The sequence below is a fragment of the Schistocerca nitens genome, chromosome 3, assembly GCF_023898315.1.
Source record: "Schistocerca nitens isolate TAMUIC-IGC-003100 chromosome 3, iqSchNite1.1, whole genome shotgun sequence".
NCBI lineage: Eukaryota > Metazoa > Arthropoda > Insecta > Orthoptera > Acrididae > Schistocerca > Schistocerca nitens.
The window spans coordinates 55,084,571-55,110,762 of NC_064616.1; the positions used below are offsets into that span (position 1 = coordinate 55,084,571).

Genomic DNA, 26,192 nt, shown 5'->3' on the forward strand with positions numbered 1-26,192 from the left:
CTCTTTCTATTGCTTTAAAAATTATTTTCAGCTTATATGCATTTATGGTAAATTATTGTTTCCTTGTTGACTTTTGTCTCTAATAACGTTTCTCTCTACAAATACAACAGCAAATATCACACCTACAATGCCTGATCCAAAAATAATCTGCATTTTTAACTAAAAGTTGTAATCTGGTTCAGAAAGAATTTATTACTCCACCAGTAAGCTAGTCAATGCACTTCTATCACATCTTAAATGTTTTCATAAACAATTGGCCAAATTCAGATAAATTTTCAAACAGTACCTAAAGCATAAACATTGTTATATGGTTCATGAATTTCTGAGGCAAAATGAATACCAATATCTCTGCTAAAATTACAATTAATTTAGAAATTTTTGATTTATGTTTTTTATGATATATAATTTAAAAAGTATTATGATGCACCACTTAACAATCAGTCTAAACTACAATGTCTACATCACATTTTTCATTTGTCTGTCTCTGCTAACCTTAGAATTGTTTTGGAAGTAATTTTAATTAATTTTACGTAAAATATTTTATTTTAAAGATGATTTTGTTACACCACTCAAGAACAGTGCAAACTACAATACCTGTATCACATTCTTCATATTTATTGTCTTATTTGAACTTTTACCACTCTTTTGTTTTGAACACTATCATAGAGAACTTGTAACGATTCATATTGAATGTTACTTAAGTTTCTTCTGCCTGGTCCATTGATGAATGAATAGGAAATTTTCAAGCTTCACAAAACCTTATTCACATTAATTGACTTCCAAACTGCACACTCGTCATGTAAACAAAACACGGACAGACTTCACAGATCTCTTTGACTTCCAAAAGTAACTTCAAAAACTGACTGACAAAACTACAACTTAACAACAAACTCGCAGCCTTTCTGCATTGCTTTATATAGAATTTTAACAATAGCTTCCAAAATAAAGCATTATTAATTTTGTACAATTTTGATGTTACAATTGAAATTTTTCAAAATGTAAAGAAACTGATGTTACAGCCGATTAAGGTATAAAATACAATATTGAAAGACAATCTTTTATAGTATTATCTTTAGCTTTCCACAAGAAAATCATTCTGGACTTTAATTACAATAATGTCTCTCATATTATTTTAGTTACATAATTAATTAAAGTTTGGATTTCTTTACTAACATATAATGATAGTACAGAGCTTGTACTTTATCAGATTAAATGTATAGAATGCACAAAGAATGCCTCAAATTCTGGAAATTGGAAAACTGTGAGCTGTAAAAATTGGAGAGTTAATTAGAAATGTAATTACAAAGAATATTGATTAAAAGAAAATACATCGCTTGGTAATAACTTTTAAGCTGTTTCTCAAGATAAAGAAGTCTTAGAAAGGACTGAACTGTCTGATAACTATCTGGATGCATATATATATATATATATATATATATATATATATATATATATATATATATATATATATATATATATATAAAGGTGGGATCGGACATTTTATATGAGTCCTGGGGGACGTTGTACCGTTATAAACTGAAAATTTGGTTTTGTATTAATGTATTTCTTATTGCAATATTTAACATAACTTTGTTTCCTGTATGTATATTACTCATCCTTCCAAGTGGATCAGTTTTCCTTTAATTCAGTATATGTTCTGTAATTAGTATTTCATGCACATTACATCTCTATTGCCATTTAAGCTATATTTGAAATCTGTACTATTAGACACATTCCATATTCTTGTGATTCACTCACTACCTGGATAAAATAAAACATTAATAACTACTATGATCAAGAGTCACTATACAATAGAATATTTACGTGGACTACACAAACATGTAACATTATATGACGAATCTTCTCTGTTTGTATTCGTGTGAATTTGAACTATGTGCACAGTTCATATTTTTGAACTTTACCATGGTGTTTTGATGACTTCCATAAAACGTAGATTTTATACTGATGGATAAATAAATAAATGAAAATCGATCAGATCGCACCACACTTCCAGGTGACCTCAGCGGGACATTTATTGACAAAATTGCTTGATATTTTTCTGACTTGTATTTGATGTTCAAACATAGCACTAAGTCTGTGAAGCATACTGTATTACATGTTCTACTAAATTTGACATTAAACTGAAAAATTCCTATAAATTTGTTGATCAGATCCGCAGTTTGGAGGACACTAAAACCAAATCACTTCCAAACGAATCATGCTTAGTAAAGTTCTTTGGCGTTCAAACCCTATTTCAGATAAATTACTGTAGTCACATACTCTTCAGCACGCTCTACCAGAGTGTTGCAATAACAACAACTAAATCCATCTAAACGCTAAACACGTATTCACTGCGGAACAGCTTCAGTCATAATCTCGTATTTGCGAAATTGTGGTCATTTTCCAACTGCGGCCAACGTGATGATGATAGATGTGGTACACTGATGTATTCATTTCTGATTAATGAAATATGGATGCTTCTACAAGCCTCCTTTTATTAATACGTAATTCTTTCTCAAGAGCAATTGTAACACAAAATACTGTGTAGCACCATGAAAAATTACTGAGTAGATTTTTGTCAGCTCGTTTGTGTTATGAATTAGTAAGGTTGTAAAAAAGAACACTTCGTAACACATATGAATATGTAATTTACGGTTCTGTTCTGTCCAAACCCATTTACGTGACTTATCTATCATAATACGTTTTTCACAAGTAAATATGTGTTTGTGTATATTGATTACAGCAATGAATAAAATGATAAAAGGTACTAAAAATTTTCCTTTAGGTACTAACAAATTAATTTCTATTGGCATTACTACATCTTGTAAGCCGCCAACAAAGCCGTGAACAACAATGCAGAACGGCTTGTCCCTGCGGTATTGCCTGTGGAAACCCAGCGCCCTAAGATATTGCTATTCGATCGACATCTGTCATATGTTTGTTGTGTTCACAGAATTTCATGTGTTGTGGTAATCCTTGCGTTTGGCAGAAGTAAATAGCCAACATGGCGTGTATAGTTAATATGTTGGTTAGTTTAGTTTGAAAAAAAAAAAAAGTTTACTTGTCGGCGGTTCGTGTTTTTGGTGTTTAATGAGTTACTAACTTTTATTTTGTAAAAGCAACAGCGCAGTGCAAAAGTTGATATGTGATGTGTGTGTGATGTGTCAGACTTATCTACGAAAGAAATGTAAATTCTGAAGGTTCACTTTGTTGGATAGGAATATGCCAACTAAAGCATCCAAGAAAGTTGTTGGAATGATTATAAGGAGCAGAAAAACAATTATGAAGGATGGCGTAATGACGGTATGTACCAAGAGCGATAATGACTGTGTCGAGATGTTTATTCTGCAAAACATGTGTCGTTTGCTAAATAATAGCTAAATTTCCTGAGAAGTATATTCGAACTATTTACCAGACCGATACGTAACATTATGATCCGAAACCCGATGAGCAGTGGTCACACTTAAGCTGTTAGTTATGAATTTGTCATGGATGACTTAAGAGTTAATATGTACACCAGTGTGAAACTGCTATCAGTAAAACGAAAGAAATGTGATCTCAGTTCTTTATTATTAGTAACCTCTCCATTTGCCCACAAAAGCCCTTGTATTTTACAACAGAAATATATTGTTGATGACAATTCTCAAGAGATTGTTCTTATAACTTCAATACCACACTACCAGTGATTATTTGAAAAAGATTCATGCTAGCACACCAGGAATCGACAATTTCATATGAGGCAAATAGTGTCGTTAAAGGTTATAATGAAAAAATTATTTGTTGTGAGCTACAGAAAATTTCATAATGTCTTGTAATCCATATACAAACTCTGGTTATTCACGAAATTTTTGATGAATTGAGTGTAAAGGAAACTTGTTAACCATACAGTGTTACAGCAGTAACTCTTTCACAGGCTGTTAAAGATGAGTAGCATGTCCTCTACAATATGACTGACGCTCAGTATGTATTACAGTGAATACTACTAGTAGCAGTTATCACACACAATGTATCATGTGCCATCTCACCATTAGTGCTAAAAAATATTGAGAAACACAATCTTTCATGATAAGTTAGTTTCATGTTCCAGGGATCATTTTGCACAATAAATTTTAATGATGTGGAACAAAATCATTTTACATTACATTGCATAGTAAGTTGTGAATATGGTTACATTCTGAAATTTATGATTTTCGTTTTATTTATTTATTTTTCTAATATACAGACGTGTGTTAGTAATTCTTGCTCACAACCTTTTACACATTAAAATAATAGAAATTCTTCTACAGAATAGAAGGAATTGTCAGGGAGAAACTTTTTCAGTTTGTTTTCAAATTTTACTTTGCTGTCTGTCAGACATTTTATATCCCTGGGTATATTTTGTTCTAAAGACAACTTTAATGTGGTGTAGTGAATGCAATTTTTCGATCTGGTATTGTAATTATATACATCATCTTTTTGAACTGTAGTGGAATATTTACAACAAACTTCATGATATCATAAACATACTGTGAAGCATTAGTCAGAATGTTCAGCAGAGGTGTACAAGATGATTTTGAATTAGCACCACATATTATTTTTACATCAAGTTGTCGAGCAACAAAGACGTTCTTTATTAAAGATGAGTATGTCAACTTACTGATTTATCTCTCTCCACGATTTGCAATGATCCTAAGTGCAAATGTGGGTGAACTCAGTTGTTTTAGGTGGTGCAAGTTGTTTTAGGTGGTGCAAAATGTGTTTTTTCTTAGTTTAAATTCTCATCAGTACGGACACCTAAGAATTTTGAAGTTTCCACACTATTTATAATTTCTTCACCATGTAATGTAGGGCCTACTTATCATTGGTTTAGTACCTCACACAGAACTGAATATGTTGTGTCTTTTTTTAAACTGAGAGTGTAACCATTCACAGAAAACCAGTGACTGATACTTTTAAAAACATTGTTCACAGTTTCTTCTGTTCTGTATATATGGTAAGACTGTTCTGTATATATGTTTGCACTATGCTAGTGTCATCTCTGTGTTGTATATTAAACGGAAGATTGTTTACATATATGAGGAACAATAATGGATGGAATACTGAGCCTTGGGGAATGCCATATGTGATGTCTCCCCAGTCAGAATTATGTCCCCAGACTATATTGGTTGAATTACTAAGCTCTACTTTCTGCATTCTGCTGATAAGATTTGACATCCATTGGTTGGCTGTACATCATTCCCATAAAACTTCATTTTTTCTTGGAGAATAGTATAATTCATGCAGTCAAATGCCCTAGATAGATCACAGGAAAAACCAACAAATGCTATATTATTATGAAATGCTTGTAAAACTTGGTGAGTGAACATGTAAATGGCATTCTCAGTACAGCAACTCCTCTGAAACCCTAACTGTGATTCACTGAGGACATTATTGTTGCTAAGGTGAGGTACTACTCAAGAATACATCACCTTAAAAATTTGTAAAATGATGTCAACAGTGAAAAAGGTTGGCAGTTATTGATGTGTGTCTTGTCACTTTTCTTAAAGAGGGGCAGAACAATGGCATATTTCAGTCCCTTTGGAAAAAGTCTTCAGTTAGTAATGTGTTACATGTTTCAGATAAGAATGGCCGTATTATACGGGAACAGATCTTCAGTACTCTAGTGAAAACACATCAAAACCAAATGAGCTTTATATTTATGAGAGAATGAATAATTTTTTTAATTTCAGACAGAGAAGTTGGCAATGTATTTGTATGACTGAATTTTATGAGTTACTTTTTCAGCCTACTGCCATGTTTTTTTGCTTGAACATTTTGTCCCTATACTTTTTACTATATTTAAAAAATGATTATTAAATATATTTGCTACCTGTGTCACATCATTTATAGCCCTTCCATGCAGTTAAATAGTGATTGCTGTGTGTCTCATTTTACAACATTACATATATCCTTAAGTCTGTTGTTGGAATAATGATTTTTGGCACTGTGTGTATGGTCCTTGATTTTTTTAATAACCTTTCTTAATAAGTTTGAGTAGTTTTTGTAAATTGCATCAACTGTGGGATCTCTACTTGTTCTCGCTAATAGATAGAGTTCCCTTTACCTTTTACAAGATACTTTATTGCCTCGAGTGGACCATGGTTTATTTACATGGATGTTTAATGTCATATCTGATTAGCTTATGTTGAAATCAGTTTTAAAATAATGATATGAATTTATCATGGAGTGGACCATGGTTTATTTACATGGATGTTTAATGTCATATCTGATTAGCTTATGTTGAAATCAGTTTTAAAATAATGATATGAATTTATCATGGAAAAGTTTAGATATTTTGTAGCATTTGGTGCTATATAAATTTCATCCCAGGTCATCTCTTGTAAGCTATTCTTAAAAATATTTGCCCTGGAGTCATTAACTATTCAAACTGGTTTCCACAAAGGAGTATCTACACTGTAAGGCACTATGTTCTTTGTCCTAACTTTATTTATTTATTTAATCGTATGGCTAGAGCCCCCAAGCAGGCAGACTGTTCGCCGGGTACCAGTCTTTCAATTTCACACCACTTCGGTGACCTGCAGGCAGTGAGGATGATAGGATGATGATGATGATGACGACAGAACACCCAGTCCCTGGGCGGAGAAAATTACCCAAACCAGCTGGGAATTAAACCCGGGCCCAGAGGATTGACAATCCGTCACACTGGTCCTAACTAACTGTGCTTCATGGTCAGAGAGAACGTTTGTTGTTGGAGAAACTGTTATTTTTCTTGCTTTGAACTTCACTAAGGAAAACGTCAGTTATTGTCCTACTGTCTCTATCCACCTGTGTTGGAAAGTTAATTGCTGAGATCAAATTGGAAGATCCAAATAAGTAATTTTTACTATTGGAATCCTGTAGAAAATCTGCAGTGAAGTCACCACAGACTTGCTGCTAGGTGACATAGCAGAGTAAGAAATTCAGACTCCCCATAAACAGTTCAAAATTTCCCGTTTGGGATTATTCAGTTAGGAGCCCAGTTTAGCCCCTATTATTTTATATACGTTTCTGGCAGAGAAAGCCTAAGCAAATTGTTATCTTACCATAGGATAGGGGAAAATTGTGTCATTGCCCTCTTTCCCTATTAATCTACTGATTTATGACATGGAAAAATCAAAATCAAGGGAACTTTGTATCTACATGTCTGTAATAAGAGCAGTGCAAAGACCCTCCCATAATTACAAACGAAGAGTAGCATAATCAGATTTCTTACAATCATCTAAATAATTGAACTTATGTTTAGAGAAAGTTAGTGGTGGTAGTTCACTCCTCATAGTGTTACCTATGAAGAGGAATTTGAATTGCTGTTATGTTCTAATAATCATTTGTAAGGTGAATTTACTGTATGTAACCATCAGTTGCCAAACATCTGTGGTGTATCATTTGAGTGGCAGTATCTTAAGTACCCAAAAGAAACTTGCAGTTTGGGATATTGATATAGACTTGTGTGAATCATAGAGCTTGGTGAAACATAAGGAATGGCCACCTTGCCTAGTTGCCATTTAAAATAAATGACAGCTCCTAGTTCATTAACAATAATTGGGATTGCTGGCAAAAACACTTCTGCAACTCATTGTGTGAGCACATGTGATTCCAAATTGATTTTGGAAAGAGAATTTAGTAGACACTAAATATCTGCAGGGGATGGTTATTAGTTTGTTCAACCTGACACTATTGTTACTGGTGTCAGAGGGTAGACTAAAGGGACTATATTTTACAATATTCTAAACTCATGTCCCCAAATTTTATGTCATGTCCACAGACACAGATGTTAATTGCTGTAGATCACAACAGAGAGCAGCAGTAGTACTTTCATAATATTGATGAAGACTAGCAAGCAGCTGTTTTGTCAAAGAACATTGCTGCGTGTGGTTACTGACTTACTTGTAGAGAGGAAAGACTGCTGCCAAGATACAAATTTTTGTGCGTGGTTATCTTCAGTGCACACTGGACTCCCGTTCGAGAGGACGACGGTTCAATCCCGCGTCCGGTCATGCTGATTTAGGTTTTTGCGTGATGTCCCTAAATCGCTCCAGGAAAATTCTGGGATGGTTCCTTTGAAAGGGCATGACCGACTTCCTTCCCTGTCCTTCCCTAATCTGATGAGACCGATGACCTCGCTGTTTGGTCTCTTCCCACCAAACAATCCAATCCTATCTTCACTGTGTCACATCTGTGCCCATTACTACGTTACAATTAGATGTAAAATTACTCATAATTATGTATGCGTAAAAGGTATATGTTAATTAGTTTAAATTAACTATATAATTTATTACTTATAAATTTAATGTGACTATTTAAATTCAGCATTTTATAAAAACTGTCATGTCTGTAGACATCACATCCATGACTGTGGTGTGTCCACAGATGTGAAGTTCATACCCATGGATGGGACAAACATTTAAGTCAGGCTATAAAACTTTGCATGTTTTCTTATTTTACCGTTCATAAGTTTTAGTTTAATACATTAGCCTATAATATAACTAAATAGGTGTAATTGTAATAATTCATTGTATGAGCTACCTTTTTTGCCAGCCATTATTTTATCACATATTACCAAATAAAAAAGTCATATAGAAAATATTTAAGTGGAACCTATGCATATATACATTTTAAATAGACATTTCATGAAACTAGAAAGTGTATGCTGCTGTGATTGTTACATTTGATGTTATTAATAAGATTGGTTGGTTGATTTGGGGGAGGGGACTAAACAGTGAGGTCATCAGTCCCATCAGATTAGGGAAGGAAGTCGGCCATGCCCTTCCAAAGAAACCATGCTGGCATTTGCCTGGAGCAATTTAGGGCAATCACAGCAAACCTTGATCAGGATGGCTGGATATGAGTGTGAACCATTGTACCTGCCGAATGCAAGTCCAGTGTGCTGACACTGTGCCATCTCAATTGGTTATTAATAAGGGCAAGAAGATAGGTGTGGTTAAAATTCACAAGGTTTCATAATTTTAGTTCTTAGGATAATAAGTAAAAGTGTTGCTTTCATAAGAATGTAAAAATATTTTATCTCAAAAGTTTACTATACAATAACTTGACTTTGGGGTATACATAAGAGTCATATTGATAAAAGAAGATAGTGAAAGCAACCCAGTATGAGAAAAGCAAGGGAGAGGATTAAAAATGTCCCACAGAAACTTGAGGAATGGGAGAAAAAAGACAGCACAAGGAAAAAACTGCAAAGAGAAAAATATGTGTCATGACACATAGAGAGAAAAGAAAGATCAGAAGAGAATGGAAAGACAGGACCCAAAAATGCGGAAAGGAACAAATCTGGAGATGGTCAAGAATATACTCACAGTACAGAACCACATGAATATGATTTTGCTGGATGAAATGAAAAAGTTAGTCAGCAAGATCATCCTGGACCAAGTAAAGAAGGAATGTCTGTAAGGAGAGTTGTGTGAAAGAAAACTAGGAGAAGAAATGTACAGGGTCTGAAAAGTAAAATAACAAAATTAGTGAAAGAGAAAAATAAATATAAAAAGAAAATGGAGAGGTAAAAAAAGAAGTATGAAAGACTTCTCAAGAAAACAGAAGATACTCCGCAGAAAAATGTGGAAAAAATTTAAAAGGGGGAGAAAGCTTTCACCACTAGTTACAAGAGCATTATTGTTAGGTGAAGCTATAAAGAATCAAATTCAGAAAAATTTTGATAAAACCATGCCCTTGAAAATGAAAAGAAACTTTAAAAAAGTCAATGGAAAAATTATCCAAAGATGTAAGTTAATGAAAGCTATTGGAAGTTTTACTTCAGATAACATTATGAAAAATGATAAGCTGCCTTTAGCAACTTCAGTTTACTACGTTGAGAAACACACGTAATGATGTCATAGAATTGCTGGAAAGAAAGAAACCTTAACAAAAAGAAAAAATAGATTGTTTATTAAATAATAGACTGAAAAGTCTCCATAAAGAACTTATTTCTGGAAAAAACTACACAATGTCTTATGCAACATTTTGTAAACTTCGACCCTATTTGATTGTTTCACTATATTGCAATAACCGAAACACGTGTCTTTGTAAAGTTCGTACAGACTTTTATTTGTTAGTAAAGAAATTAAATGCACTAAAAATTATAAAGGAAAACACATCTACTGAATTTCTACAGAATCTTACATGCAATTGAAAACTGAAAGTGTTTGGAATGTACTTACCCAGAATATGCCAGCTTAATGTAGATGTGAACCAGTTTGATGACAATGAAAAAACAGTCTTTTTTCAGTGGATTGCCAAGAAAGTTGAAATTCTAGCAAAAATTAAATGAAGATGGTACAAAACAACTGTCAAAGAAGAAAAAATGCTACTATAGGTGACATTGTTCCTGAATTTAAATATTTACCACCATCATTTATGATATATCAAGAGTAATATAGAACACTAATGTGATATAGTCAGAACAATTTAAAACGGTTTGTCTGAGAGATTTTACTTCACTGTGATTTCTCTGAAAATTATAACAGTAAATATCATCATGAAATACAATCAGTTTACCTTGAAGGTTCAAGAAACCAGATTACATTACCAGGGTTGCCATAAGATCTGGAATTCAGGGAATTTTAAATGTATCAGGGGAAAAAAAGAAAGAAAAACCACTGGGAAAATCTCATTTTTTCCTCAGTAGCATGAAATTGTTTGTTTACTGAGATGTCATGTTTCGTCACTGGTTGGGTGTAGCTGAGTACATGCGCTGCTTCCCTACTCTCTCATTCTTACTGCTTCTGCCCTTCCCACCCCTCCCCTCAGCTTGCAGTCAATGCTGCCACCACTACTTGCTGCTAGCCTAGCAGCTGCCGATGACAGGCAGGACGGGGGAGGGGGGGAGGAGTGGTTTGTTTGGGTCTGATTCTCAGAGCTTGTTGTTGACGCAGCAGCCGGAGGCAACGGTCATGTGTGCACGAGTTGTGTCTGAGTGATTGTGTGAATGTGTGCACGCTCATTTCTTCTGACAAAATGGCCAAAAATTTAGTTGAGAGTGCGATTGTCTTTTCTACGTGCCTGTCTGTGGCTCAGCGGTCATCTTTACGGTGACTTACTACCTGCCCTCGTTATACTGATTTTCAGAGTATTTGCACAAGTTATCTGTTTCTTGGGTGATTGGGTGATCATCGCAGTTTCACTGCATCGGCATGGTGTCTGTGACACATGAATAGCTGGCCACACGAGTGGACTTCCATGATGGGCCAAAATCACAGGCAATTTCTGTGGGTATCTTAACAGATCGGGCCTGCTGATCTGAAGCCCATAGTTCCCTACTAATATGCAGGTACTGCATGTCAGATCTAGTCTCACACATCTATGGTGTAATTTGGTGAATTTTCATGCTTTATCCATGGACCCAGGACTGTGGCGCTCCTCAGCAGGACAAGGCATTGGCGATAGATTTCAGGAATTGCGATTGTCTCACTGCAAGTACATTGTACAGTGCAGCATTTTATAGACATTTTATTTATTGTAGTACATTTTGGCACTTCAAAAGTAGTCTATATATTAGAAAGTATGGACAATAAGAAGAAGAAAGTTGTGGCAGTCGCTGGCAGTTTGTATGCTATGTGCTCGTGTATTTCTTGAAAGAAAAATCACATTACCTGTAGAATAATAGACATAACACAGTGGATAATAACTGACAAGAAGAAACATAGTAGAACCAGCATTTTATTGACGGTCACTTATCGTGTTGATTTACACAACTCTTCCCCACCTTATACATTTCTTTTGAGGCGCCAACTTTTTTCTGAGGTTATTTCTGAAAGCAGTGAAGGTATTTTAAATCTGTCTCGTGACTCCAACAAAATGCGTATTTTTGTCACCAAATGTGTTTCGCTTTATTGAAATAAAATAACATCAGTGGTTTTAATGAAGCATATGTACCATTTGCCTGAATTTCTAAAAAAAAAGAAAGAAAGGGAAAAAAAAACAAAGGATATTGACGTGAGTACTTAACATTTTTGCTCACATGTTTAGAAATACAGAAGTCCTTGCATTTTTTGTCAACTTATGTCTTTACTTATCCTCGAGGTCTCAAAATTTGTCAGGGAAAAATGCTAAAACTTGTGTGGAAATCAGGGAAATATCAGGGAATTTCACTTGGGGAAACTTGTGGCAACCCTTATTATGCACCTGTGTTCCCTATTACTCCTGTACCATTAAAAATTCAATGCAGTGTCAGTCATTCTGCACTCTCCATAGCAAGACAGTTTACTACTGGTGTTCTGAGAAAGACCATGGCAAATGTAAATGTCGTGTGACTAGGGCCTCCCGTCGGGTAGACCTTTCGCCGGGTGCAAGTCTTTCGATTTGACACCACTTTGGTGACTTGCGCATTGATGGGGATGCAATGATGATGATTTGGACAACACAACACCCAGTCCCTGAGCGCAGAAAATCTCCGACCCAGCCGGGAATCAAACCCGAGCCCTTAGGATTGACATTCTGTCGCGCTGACCACTCAGCTATGGGGGGCGGACAAGGCCATGGTAAAGGATCCCCCGATGGTGTTGGAGGTTGTTCAAAAAAGAACGACTTACAATTTGATTGTCTGCAGTACAGATATTCTAGATATTGAAATTTTTTACAAGAACTTGAAAAATCTTGCCTGGGAATTATTTGCAAAACTGAACATGATGATATAACTCAACTTGAAAAGGTGCTTTCCACTAAGCTGGCTGTGTTCAAAGGAACTGTGTGCATACATAAAATAATCTGGAGTTCAGAGAAAAGTCAACTATCTGGGCAAGAAGACTAAGATGCCTAGAATGTACTGCTAGTATTCACTGTCCACGTTATACTATTGGAAAAATTAAAGTGAAAATTACAGAAAGTATCTGTTTTATATATTTATTACACTTATGATTTCATAACATTAAAATTTTGTACATATAAATGCATAGGATCACGTGAGTGATAAATGAATTTTATTATTATTTACTGTAGTCTTTGAAACACTTGCCAAATTTACATTTCATGAAATTGATATCCGTTTACCAAGTGTCTCAGGTCATCAAACCAGAAAAAAACTGGGCCACAGTGACGTTTATTCTGATACAAAATGAGGACCCTCCTTAGGACAATACACGTTCCCAGGAATTCCAATTTAAAGTCAACAACTTTGTAATTGTTAAATAGGCAGGTGAAATGAAACTGAAAACAATATGCAGCTATGATTGATTTCAAATTTAGTGACAATAAGTATAGCGTTAAATACCTTCACAAATGAAAGGACAATGGTCTTGTACCAAAATTTGATTGCTCTTATAATGTATATAGAGCAGACATGATCACAAAATTAGAACTGCCTGCTATGAATAAGAAGCAACAACATTCACTAGTAAATATTGACAAGTACAATAAAGAATAACATTTCTACTACAAATTAATTTGAATTTTTTACTTTTATTTTGGTCTAACAATTTATAAGTATTGCAAAAGATATTTTATAACAAAAATAAATTTAACTGGGAACAATTTATTTAAACAAATGTTTGTATAATATATAAAAAATAAAGTGGGGGGGGGGGGTATTAATGGAATGGAAAATAACCTATTGATATAATATTGCTTAAATCAAAACCCAATTATGGTTATAATAGAATAATAATACTTTTGTAATTGAAATTTAAGCTCATTTTTTTATTTACCAAAGAAAGTGCAAACTGTTATCTAATTTATAACTGTGTCCATAGACCAAAATATTGTGTCCATTGAACTACACTGTCGTGTGTGGATATGTAAAATCTTTACCTTTTCGCCACAATATGATTTATTATAAAAGAAATTATTCAGATAGTGAAGGGAGGCGTACAATTAATAGTCATAGTTGACTGGAATTCAATAGTAGGAACAGGAAGAGAAGGAAACGTAGTAGGTGAATATGGAATGAGGGCAAGGAATGAAAGTGGAAGCTGCCTGGTAGAATTTTGCACAGAACATAATTTAATCATAGCTAACACTTGGTTCAAGAATAATGAAAGAAGGTTGTATACATGGAAGAAGCCTGGAGATACTGGAAGGTATCAGATAGATTATATAATGGTAAGACAGAAATTTAGGAACCAGGTTTTAAATTGTAAGACATTTCCAGAAGCAGATGTGGACTCTGACCAGAATCTATTGGTTATGAACTGTTGATTGAAACTGAAGAAACTGCAAAAAGGTGGGAATTTAAGAACTTGCGACCAGAATAAACTGACAGAACCAGAGGTTGTAGAGAGTTTCAGGGAGAGCATTAGGAAACGATTGACAATAATGGGGGAAAGAAATACAGTAGAAGAAGAATGGGTAGCTTTGAGAGATGAAATAGTGAAGGCAGCAGAGGATCAAGTAGGTAAAAAGACGAGGGCTAATAAAACTCTTTGGGTAACAGAAGAGGTACTGAATTTAATTGATGAAAGGAGAAAATACAAAAATGTAGTAAATGAAGTAGACAAAAAGGAATACAAACGTCTTAAAAATGAGATCGATAGGAAGTGCAAAATTGCTAAGCAGGGATGGCTAGAGGACAAATGTAAGGGTGTAGAGGCCTATATCACCAGGGGTAAGATAGATATTGCCTACAGGAAAATCAGAGAGACCTTTGGAGAAAAGAGAACCACTTGCATTACTATCAAGAACTCAGATGGAATCCCAGTTGTAAGCAAAGAAGGGAAAGCAGAAAGGGGGAAGGAGTATATATAGGGTCTATACAATGGCGATGGTACTTGAGGACAATATTATGGAAATGGAAGAGGATGTAGATGAAGATGAAATGGAAGATATGATATTGAGTGAAGAGTTTGACAAAGCACTGAAAGACCTAAGTCGAAACAAGGCCCTGGGAGAAGACAACATTCCATTAGAACTACTGACAGCCTTGAGAGAGCCAGCCCTGACAAAACTCTACCATCTGGTGTGCAAGATATATGAGACAGGTGAAATACCCTCAGACTTCAAGAAGAATGTAATAATTCCAATCCCAAAGAAAGCAGGTGTTGACAGATGTGAAAATTACCGAACTATAAGTTTAATAAGCCACGGCTGCAAAATACTAACATGAATTTTTTATAGACGAATGGAAAAACTGGTAGAAGCCGACCTCAGGGAAGATCAGTTTGGATTCTAAAGAAATGCTGGAACACATGAGGCAATACTGACCCTACGACTTATCTTAGAAAATAGTATAAGGAAATGCTAACCTCCATTTCTAGCGTTTGTAGACTTACAGAGAAAGCTTTTGACAATGTTGACTGGAATACTCTCTGTCAAATTCTGAAGGTGGCAGGGGTAAAATATACAGGGAACGAAAGGCTGTTTACAATTTCTACAGAAACCAGATGGCAGTTATAAGAGTCGAGGGGCATGAAAGGGAAGCAGTGGTTGGGAAGGGAGTGAGACGGGGTTGTAGCGTATTCCCGATGTTATTCAATCTGTATATTGAGCAAACAGTAAATGAAAGAAAAGAAAAATTCAGAGTAGGAATCAAAATCCATGGAGAAGAAATAAAAAATTGAGGTTCGCCATCAACATTGTAATTCTATCAGAGACAGCAAATGAGCTGGAAGAGCAGCTGAACGGAATGGACAGTGTCTTGAAAGGAGGATATAAGATGAACATCAACAAAACGAAAACAAGGATAATGGAATGTAGTCAAATTAAATCGGGTGATGCTGAGGGAATTAGATTAGGAAATGAGACACTTAAAGTAGTAAATGAGTTTAGAAATTTGTTAACATCAAGTATAGATTTAAGTGTCAGGAAGTCGTTTCTGAAAGTATTTGTATGGAGTGTAGCCATTTATGGAAGTGAAACGTGGACGATAAATAGTTTAGACAAGAAGAGGATAGAAGCTATAGAAATGTGGTGCTATAGAAGAATGCTGAAGTGTAGATGGGTAGATCACATAACTAATGAGGACGTATTGAATAGATTTGGGGAGAAGAGAAATTTGTGGCACGACTTGACTAGAAGAAGGGATCGGTTGGTAGGACATACTCTGAGGTATCAAGGGATCGCCAATTTAGTATTGGAGGGCAGCGTGGAGGGTGAAAATTGTACAGGGAGACCAAGAGATGAATACACTAAACAGGTTCAGAAGGATGTAGGTTGCAGTAGGTACTGGGAGATGAATAAGCTTGCAGAGGATAGAGTAGCATGGAGAGCTGCATCAAACCAGTCTCTGGACTGAAGACCACAATAACAACAAAAAACTGAGAAAAAAATTAGTTTCATAAGTATTATTCCACCATTTTTTAAATAAATGTTTTGAATACATTTTATTTTTAGAAAATTTTTCACCAAAAGATCTGCTTTTGTGAGAATGGCCCATATAGATTACCACTGGGAAATTTTGAACTGTTTATGAGAAATTTGGATTCCTTATTATGCTATGTGTCAGACAGCAACAAGTAGTTAATAAACCTGTGGTGATTTCCGTGTAGGTTTTCGAAAGGATTCTGAGAGGAAAAATTATCTGGAAACTTTATTTGCATCCTATAATTTTATCTCAGTAATTAACTTTCCACCATGGGTGGATAAATGCAGTAGAACCATAGTTGATAATGTTTTCTTTGGTAAAGCTCAAAGTAAGAAAATAATGTGTATCCAGTAACAAATGCTTTCTAATCACGATGCACAGTTAGTTAAGTTAAATAATGCAGTGCCTTACAGTGTAGATACTCCTTCGTGGGAATCATTTAAATGATTTATGACTCCAGGCCAAATGTTTTTAAGAATAGTTCACAAGAATTCATAGTGTGGATTTCAGAAGAGTTGCTTAACTGGGATTGCCATTTATGCATTCACTCGCGAAATTTTATAAGCATCAAATAACAAAATAGTACCAATTGGTATTTTTTGTGACCTGTCTAAGGCATCCGACTGTGTGAATCACAGTATTCTTGTAGATAAACTGAGGTTTTATGGTTGATGGTAGAGCCAGCCAATGGATAATGTTATATGTAACCAAAAGAATGCAGAAAGCTATACTTAATCATTCAACCAATATAAGAGGTGATATTCTTATAACTGGGGGAGTAATCACTTATGGGATTCCACAAGCCTCAGTCTCATTTCCAGCATTGTTTTTCATATATGTAAGTGATCCTCCATCTAATATACAACAAACATAATTAGTTCTTTTAGCAGATGACTGTAGTATTGTAATCAGTCCATACATTCATTCATACATGCACAACAACACAAGAAATGGTAAGTAATGTTCTTGAAAGTATTGTTGAATGGTTGTCTGCGACGGTCTCGTGTTAGAACATATTCTGTTCTGTACATTTAGAGATACTCCACAAGTGATAAATGTAACAAGTGTAACACATGGTGAGGAAATAACAACTAGAGTGGAAAAAATTTAGTTGTCCATACATCAATGAGTTCAGCCACATTTGCACTTTGAATCATCACAAATATTGGGGAGAGAGAAAGCAGTAAGTTGTCATATTTTGTGTATTTTCATTCAGTAATGTCATATGGAATAATATCCTGGGGTAACTCGTCTTTAAGAAAGGAAATGTTCATTACTCAAAAATGAACTGTTAGAATAATATGTGATGCTCACCCATGATCATCCTGTAGATATCTGTTTAAGGAATTAGGCATTTTGACTACTGCCTCATGGCACATTTATTTCCTCATGGAATTTGTTGTAAATAATTCACTGGAATTTAGAAGGAACAAAGATGTACATAATTACAATACCGGAAGATAAAATAACAGTCATTACCCCACATCAAAGTTATCTTTAGCATCAAAAGGGGTGCCCAGTGCTACCACCAAAATTTTTGACCACTTATGGAATGATATAAAGCATCGTAGACAGCAAAGTTATATTTGAAATAAACTGAAAAAGTTTCTCCTTGACAACTCCTATTCTGTAGAAGACTTTCTTTTTTGTAATGTATGAAAGGTAGTGAATGGGAATTACCAACTCACAAATGTATAAAAAAAATTGTAAATGGTCAGCATGTAACCTTATTTATAATGAATGTGTAATGTAATTGTAAATGACTTGTTTCACATCATTATGATTCATCATACAAATGAACACCAAACTAAGTAACTATCCATGCAGAAAAAGGAGAAGATGCAGAAATGTTGTACACACCAGATTGGCAGGCACTGAAATTAAGGTACTACTATCAAGAAATGTTGGTTCACGAAATGTTGGTTATAGCATCGCGCCATCAGTTTCTGTTATTAATGATGAAAATATTCTGATGCTATCTTGTCAGTGGATCCTTAGGGCGATTTGTATACAGATGAATGTCTGACACAAGTTTTAGCTTTGACAAGTGACATGGGAAACATGCGGCAAATGCCATAAACAATATGGCGAGTATAATGTGATGTTGTTGACAATTTTTTCAAACAGGCAAAGCTATGGATCAGTTTGTAATGACAGCCAGTTATTATATATTTTTTATTATATATATATATATATATATATATCACATTTGGTGGTTTTGCCAACTCTCAATCAAACTGTCATCTTCCAACGTAACCTAGACCTAGACAGATCAGTCTGTCACCAAAACCAGATTTATTTAGTTCACATTCATTGGCTTGACCTACTCTCAGCTAAACTGTCACCTTCCAACCTAACCTCTACCTCAGGCTAAGCTGCATATCAGTCTGTCACCACAACCAGTTTTTGTACAGTGTCATATTCATTGACTTGTCAACTAATAACAAGACAGTGCATTGTTGTTGTTGTGGTCTTCAGTCCTGAGACTGGTTTGATGCAGCTCTCCATGCTACTCTATCCTGTGCAAGCTTCTTCATCTCCCAGTACCTACTGCAACCTACATCCTTCTGAATCTGCTTAGTGTATTGATCTCTTGGTCTCCCTCTACGATTTTTACCCTCCACGCAGCCCTCCAATGCTAAATTTGTGATCCCTTGATGTCTTAAAACATGTCCTACCAACCGATCCCTTCTTCTAGTCAAGTTAAGCCACAAACTTCTCTTCTCCCCAATCCTATTCAATACCTCCTCATTAGTTACGTGATCTACCCACCTTATCTTCAGCATTCTTCTGTAGCACCACATTTCGAAAGCTTCTATTCTCTTCTTGTCCATACTAGTTATCGTCCATGTTTCACTTCCATACATGGCTACACTCCATACAAATATTTTCAGAAACAACTTCCTGACACTTAAATCTATACTCAATGTTAACAAATTTCTCTTCTTCAGAAACGATTTCCTTGCCATTGCCAATCTACATTTTATATCCTCTCTACTTCGACCATCATCAGTTATTTTACTCCCTAAATAGCAAAACTCCTTTACTACTTTAAGTGTCTCATTTCCTAATCTAATTCCCTCAGCATCACCTGATTTAATTTGACTACATTCCATTATCCTCGTTTTGCTTTTGTTGATGTTCATCTTATATCCTCCTTTCAAGACACTGTCCATTCCGTTCAAGTGCTCTTCCAAGTCCTTTGCTGTCTCTGACAGAATTACAATGTCATCGGCGAACCTCAAAGTTTTTACTTCTTCTCCATGAATTTTAATACCTACTCCAAATTTTTCTTTTGTTTCCTTTACTGCTTGCTCAATATACAGATTGACTTGCTCAGTATACAGATTGAATAACATTGGGGAGAGGCTACAACCCTGTCTCACTCCTTTCCCAACCACTGCTTCCCTTTCATGCCCCTCGACTCTTATAACTGCCATCTGGTTTCTGTACAAATTGTAAATAGCCTTTCGCTCCCTGTATTTTACCCCTGCCACCTTCAGAATGTGAAAGAGAGTATTCCAGTCAACATTGTCAAAAGCTTTCTCTAAGTCTACAAATGCTAGAAACGTAGGTTTGCCTTTTCTTAATCTTTCTTCTAAGATAAGTCGTAAGGTTAGTATTGCCTCACGTGTTCCAACAATTCAACGGAATCCAAACTGATCTTCCCCGAGGTCCGCCTCTACCAGTTTTTCCATTCGTCTGTAAAGAATTTGCGTTAGTATTTTGCAGCTGTGACTTATTAAACTGATAGTTCGGTAATTTTCACATCTGTCAACACCTGCTTTCTTTGGGATTGGAATTATTATATTCTTCTTGAAGTCTGAGTGCATTTCACCTGTCTCATACATCTTGCTCACCAGATGGTAGAGTTTTGTCAGGACTGGCTCTCCCAAGGCCGTCAGTAGTTCTAATGGAATGTTGTCTACTCCTGGGGCCTTGTTTCGACTCAGGTCTTTCAGTGCTCTGTCAAACTCTTCACGCAGTATCGTATCTCCCATTTCATCTTCATCTACATCCTCTTCCATTTCCATAATATTGTCCTCAAGTACATCGCCCTTGTATAAACCCTCTATATACTCTTTCCACCTTTCTGCCTTCCCTTCTTTGCTTAGAACTGGGTTGCCATCTGAGCTCTTGATATTCATACAAGTGGTTCTCTTCTCTCCAAAGGTCTCTTTAATTTTCCTGTAGGCAGTATCTATCTTACCCCTAGTGAGACAAGCCTCTACATCCGTACATTTGTCCTCTAGCCATCCCTGCTTAGCCATTTTGCACTTCCTGTCGATCTCATTTTTGAGACGTTTGTATTCCTTTTTGCCTGCTTCATTTACTGCATTTTTAAATTTTCTCCTTTCATCAATTAAATTCAATATTTCTTCTGTTACCCAAGGATTTCTATTAGCCCTCGTCTTTTTACCTACTTGATCCTCTGCTGCCTTCACTACTTCATCCCTCAGAGCTACCCATTGTTCTTCTACTGTATTTCTTTCCCCCATTCCTGTCAGTTGTTCCCTTATGCTCTCCCTGAAACTCTCTACAACCTCTGGTACTTTCAGTTTATCCAGGTCCCATCTCCTTAAATTCCCACCTTTTTGCAGTTTCTTCAGTTTCAATCTGCAGTTCATAACCAATATATTGTGGTCAGAATCCACATCTGCCCCTGGAAATGTCTTACAATTTAAAACCTGGTTCCTAAATCTCTGTCTTACCATTATATAATCTATCTGATACCTTTTAGTATCTCCAGGATTCTTCCATGTATACAACCTTCTTTTATGATTCTTGAACCAAGTGTTAGCTATGATTAAGTTATGCTCTGTGCAAAATTCTACAAGGCGGCTTCCTCTTTCATTTCTTCCCCCCCAATCCATATTCACCTACTATGTTTCCTTCTCTCCCTTTTCCTACTGACGAATTCCAGTCACCCATGACTATTAAATTTTCGTCTCCCTTCACTACCTGAATAATTTCTTTTATCTCGTCATACATTTCATCTATTTCTTCATCATCTGCAGAGCTAGTTGGCATATAAACTTGTACTACTGTAGTAGGCATGGGCTTTGTGTCTATCTTGGCCACAATAATGCGTTCACTATGCTGTTTGTAGTAGCTAACCCGCACTCCTATTTTTTTATTCATTATTAAACCTACTCCTGCATTACCTCTATTTGATTTTGTATTTATAACCCTGTAATCACTTGACCAAAAGTCTTGTTCCTCCTGCCAACAAACTTCACTAATTCCCACTATATTTAACTTTAACCTATCCATTTCCCTTTTTAAATTTTCTAACCTACCTGCCCGATTAAGGGATCTGACATTTCACGCTCCGATCCATAGAACGCCAGTTTTCTTTCTCCTGATAACGACGTCCTCTTGAGTAGTCCCCTCCCGGAGATCCGAATGGGGGACTATTTTACCTCCGGAATATTTTACCCAAGAGGACGCCATCATCATTTAATCATACAGTAAAGCTGCATGTCCTCGGGAAAAATTACGGCTGTAGTTTCCCCTTGCTTTCAGCCGTTCGCAGTACCAGCACAGCAAGGCCGTTTTGGTTAATGTTACAAGGCCAGATCAGTCAATCATCCAGACTGTTGCCCCTGCAACTACTGAAAAGGCTGCTGCCCCTCTTCAGGAACCACATGTTTGTCTGGCCTCTCAACAGATACCCCTCCGTTGTGGTTGCACCTACGGTACGGCCATCTGTATCGCTGAGGCACACAAGCCTCCCCACCAACGGCAAGGTCCATGGTTCATGGGGGGAGACAGTGCATATATGCACCAAAAGGTTACATAACAACACCCATTAACATTGTGTCACTGGCCATAGCCAATGACTCACATCGAATATTCTGCTTGACCTGGGTTGTTTCAGATTAACTTCAGAGAGGCATATGAGATAGCATTCGTCCCGTGTGCAACTTGTGAAAGGAACAATAGTATCTGTTTGTGACTTTGCTAATTAAGACAGTGTTTTTTGGACCAAGGGCTGTTTTTTTTTTTTTTTTACTCCCAAGAAATTGAAGGAAATTGGCACAGTAACATGCGGCCCCTAGTAGACTATTTTTCGGTTCCTTCCAAACCCAGATCTGTGTGTCAGTATAATTTTAGGTTTTTATTCTGGTGACCATATATTGCTAACATTAATGACACATGTCAGTGTAATATCCTAACTGTAAATTTATGATATATGAATTTCCACCATGTAAAAAAAATCCAAAAAGTAATATGAAGCAAGGAAAGAGTGTTTAGGACCTTGTTGCATCTGTCTGTGATGCATATACATTACTTTCTTTGTACACGTATTGAAATCTGCTCCAGAAGGTGCCAAATATCGTTACGTTTTGTATATTAGTTTATCTGGTGTCCACTTTGATCAAAATTTTATTGTTGCAGAACTTTAGTGCTGTTGTCATTTGATTATCATAAAATGTAACTATCTAACGCACTTACAGTTGGAGCTTATGCTGTATTAAGAATTTATGAAGTACTTGATTACAGTTATGGAATGATGACTTGCTTGGATGCAAGGTTTGTCCTGTGATGTAGTATAGCCCACTTTGGAAAAAAAAAAGGCTTTTGGTTTTGTAAAATGATACTCAATTTATTAATAAGGATTCAGTGAGTTTTAATGTGTAACTAAGTATGTTCATCTGGTTTCAAATATTGGATTTCTTTTTAGCACCAAGGAAAAGAATTGCTTATTCCATGAAGCCTCACCACAGGTCTAATTGTTGCAAGCATTTGAAGTTCTTTAGTTTATGTTATGTGAACATATGAGGCATAATTTGACATGTTCAGCAGAATGATAGGATACACAACAATATAAGCAAAACCTTTTATGGCAAAATTTGATGTTCCTAGAGAACTTTTGTGAATAATAAATCCTTGAACAGTTGGCTTGTTCTATTCATAATAGTTTCATCTGTTCTAAGTAGCCCCATTTGTTATTACTTTGAAAGATGCCATAACGTTTTAATCTGTTTGTTTAAAATATAATTTATTTTCCGTTACATTAATGTGACAACCGCCTGTGTTTGATATAAGTGTGCAGTAACCAGTCACAGACAGCAGGTGGCAGCACTAGATGTGGAGGGTATATAAAGTGTATTGGGGGATGTGGAAAACAGTTCAGTTGTTGTCATAACACAGAAACAAAGTGATTTATCTGACATCCAAAAGGGCATGATCATTGGCTTTTGGGCCAAGGGTGGAAGCATTTCCAAAATGCCTAAGTTTGTAAACTATCCACATGACACCATGGTTAAAGTATACCGTGCATGGCAAAATGGCACTACTAAAACTGCTGCCGAAACAACTGTGGTGCACTATAGGGCATTGATTACAGGCGTGAATGATGACTGCGGAGATATGTACAGGTGGATAGACATGCAACTGTTCAGCAAATGACTGCCCAGATAAATCAAGGGGGATGTCAATAGTGTCTCCTCAACAGCTGTTCGCAAACATTGCTGCATATGGGCCTCCGCAGCAGGTGCCTGCATCATGCATCCATGCTGCTTGCTATTCATGGTCAACAAATGCAACTGGACATCCACTGAGTGGCAGGAGATGATCTTTTAAGATGAATCATGTTTTATGCTCCATGGGACAGATGGCCATTGGTGTGCATGGTGTGAAACATCTGAAAGCAAACATCCTGCAACCAGGAGAGAGCGTAATGGGCTGGGGAATGTTTCTGTGGCATTCTGTGGGTGATATCCTTCTGGAACGCACAATGGCTCAACACAAGTATGCATCTATCCTTGGGTATCATGTCCACCCCTAGATGCATTTTGTTTCTTCTTGGTTTGAGATGGCATCTTCCAGCAGGACAATGCAACGTGTCACACAGCTTGCAGTGCGTGTGCATGGTTTGAAGAGTACCGGGTTGAGTTTACTGTACTCTCGTGGCTGCCAATCTTCCCAGATTTAAACCCACTTGAGAATCTGTGGGAACAACTCAGTCAGGCTGTTCACAGCATGTGTCCTCAACCGATAAACTCAGCACGTGTGGCCATGGTACTGGAGTCGGCATAGCTCCAGATCCTTGTCACTACCTTCCAGAATGTCATTGGCTCTTTTCCTGCATGTCTTGCAGCTGCAAAATGTGCGTATTCAGTCTTTTGACCGGGGATCACATTAATGTGACTGGGTGGTGTATATATTAATTGTTCTTACTGCCACTCAAAATAAAATTTGTGTGTGGGGTGTCCCAGGAGGAATGGTCAATATTCAGGGATATGACAGGTACTATCTTTTGATGCCAAAGACTTCATATGGACATATGCTCTGGTCCGAATGGTTTCCGAGATGGTGCACGTTTAATGTACACTGTTATTTATTTTTTGTAGTGACTGACCATTCCTCCTGGGACACCCTCTGTGTAGATATGTGGTGAACATGCATTTGTTGTGCTGGTGCTTTTTATTTTATTTGAAAAGAAAGAATAACAGTTCTTACAGTATAGCAAACAGCCTACCTGTACCTCTTTGTACTTCTTAGCTAATTCAGTAATGAAAATAGTTAATTTTTTGTTGTTTTAATTATTAATATTACCCTCTGAATTGTGTATTTATTGTTTCAGACTTCAGGAATTGGAGAGCCCAGCATATACCATGCCCTTGTTGTCATATTTCTGGAATTCTTTGCATGGGGACTTTTGACTATGCCCATTATTTCTGTAAGTGCAAATGCATATTTTTCAAATTATTGGGTAATTTGAGAGTTTAATGTTGTGGTGTCAGGTACTTCTGCAAGTATAGATACTGAAATGCCATTTTCACTAACTGACTGTGTGTAAGGGGGTGAATACTTTGCTGTTTAGAGTCTTCCACCTATTTATACCATATTTGTGTACAAAGAAACTAAACGAAACATGTCTTTTTAACTATAAAATACATATGTTTTAATGGCATTTGAAAGTGTGTGCAAAGAGGATACAGTGAAGGATTTTCAACGTAAAATACAAACAAGAGGATATAATTAATGTGCCGATATGATTAACTTCAGCTAAATGAAGCAGTGGACAGCTAATCTCAACTGTAGAAAATGATTATCACCGTGGCTCTATCTGGTTGGACATTTCCTAGCTCTGTTGTATCAGTACTTATAATCCGTTGTGATATAAGTGTTGACTCTGCATATATGTATATAAAGGAAGCAATGAATGAAGAAAAGTGGGACACACTGCTTATTTATGATAATTCTGATAGGAATGCCAGGGAAGTAATCAGAATGTGATTCGAGAATATCCTGATCGGAAATCCATGTAATTGCAAGATACACAAAGGATTCCTGTCTTGAATTGATTAGAATTCCTCAAAGTGAGTTCAACGAAAGACTGAAATGTGAGAAATGCAGAAACTCAATGTTTTTGCCCTAGAGATCTTATCAGAACTGCTGGTCAAATACTGCTACAATTTGTTGTGGCGTGTGGTATCTGAATGGAGGTTATCATCTAGCTTCTTCTTTGTTGGTGAATTAAGTGTTAGAAACAGCTTTTCTAAATTAATGAATAGGTTCTGATTTTATTGTAAATTGACTAGCTCACTCCCCAACTTGTAGTGAACATTGGAAGATACTGTGTGTAGCATGGTTCATATGCAGAGAATACATTATGCAATATTACTGCAGTGTTACTGTAGATACTTTTCAAACTGCTTTTTATTCACTACATGTCCCCTGACCAATTTTTGTTGCCGTCAGTGGTGGAAAGATTAAGAACATTCCGTGAAAAGGCCTAACATGAAGCAGTTTCAACCAGAAGAGCACCATTTTTTACTATGTATGTGAATGTTATGTAATTTATTCTTGGGCTAAGTCATTCCACTTTAATCAGGCATGTGTATTCACTCTTACACAGTACAGTAATGGGTAGGAAACAAATCTAGTGAAACTGTGTTTGAATTAAGTGTGTTACTGCACA

General features: G+C 36.1%; 1 protein-coding gene across 1 annotated transcript in view; it reads left to right on the forward strand.

Annotated features, from left to right (window-relative positions):
- The first annotated feature begins 2,992 nt into the window (after nt 1–2,992).
- Nucleotides 2,993–26,192, forward strand: part of LOC126248016 (hippocampus abundant transcript 1 protein) — a 120,912-nt gene continuing 97,712 nt past the window's right edge. Inside the window, exons 1-2 of the mRNA XM_049948600.1 lie at nt 2,993–3,303; nt 24,852–24,947. Of these exons, the coding sequence (XP_049804557.1) occupies nt 3,223–3,303; nt 24,852–24,947 (177 nt within the window). The 5' untranslated portion in view covers nt 2,993–3,222. The remainder of the gene's footprint in view (nt 3,304–24,851; nt 24,948–26,192) is intronic.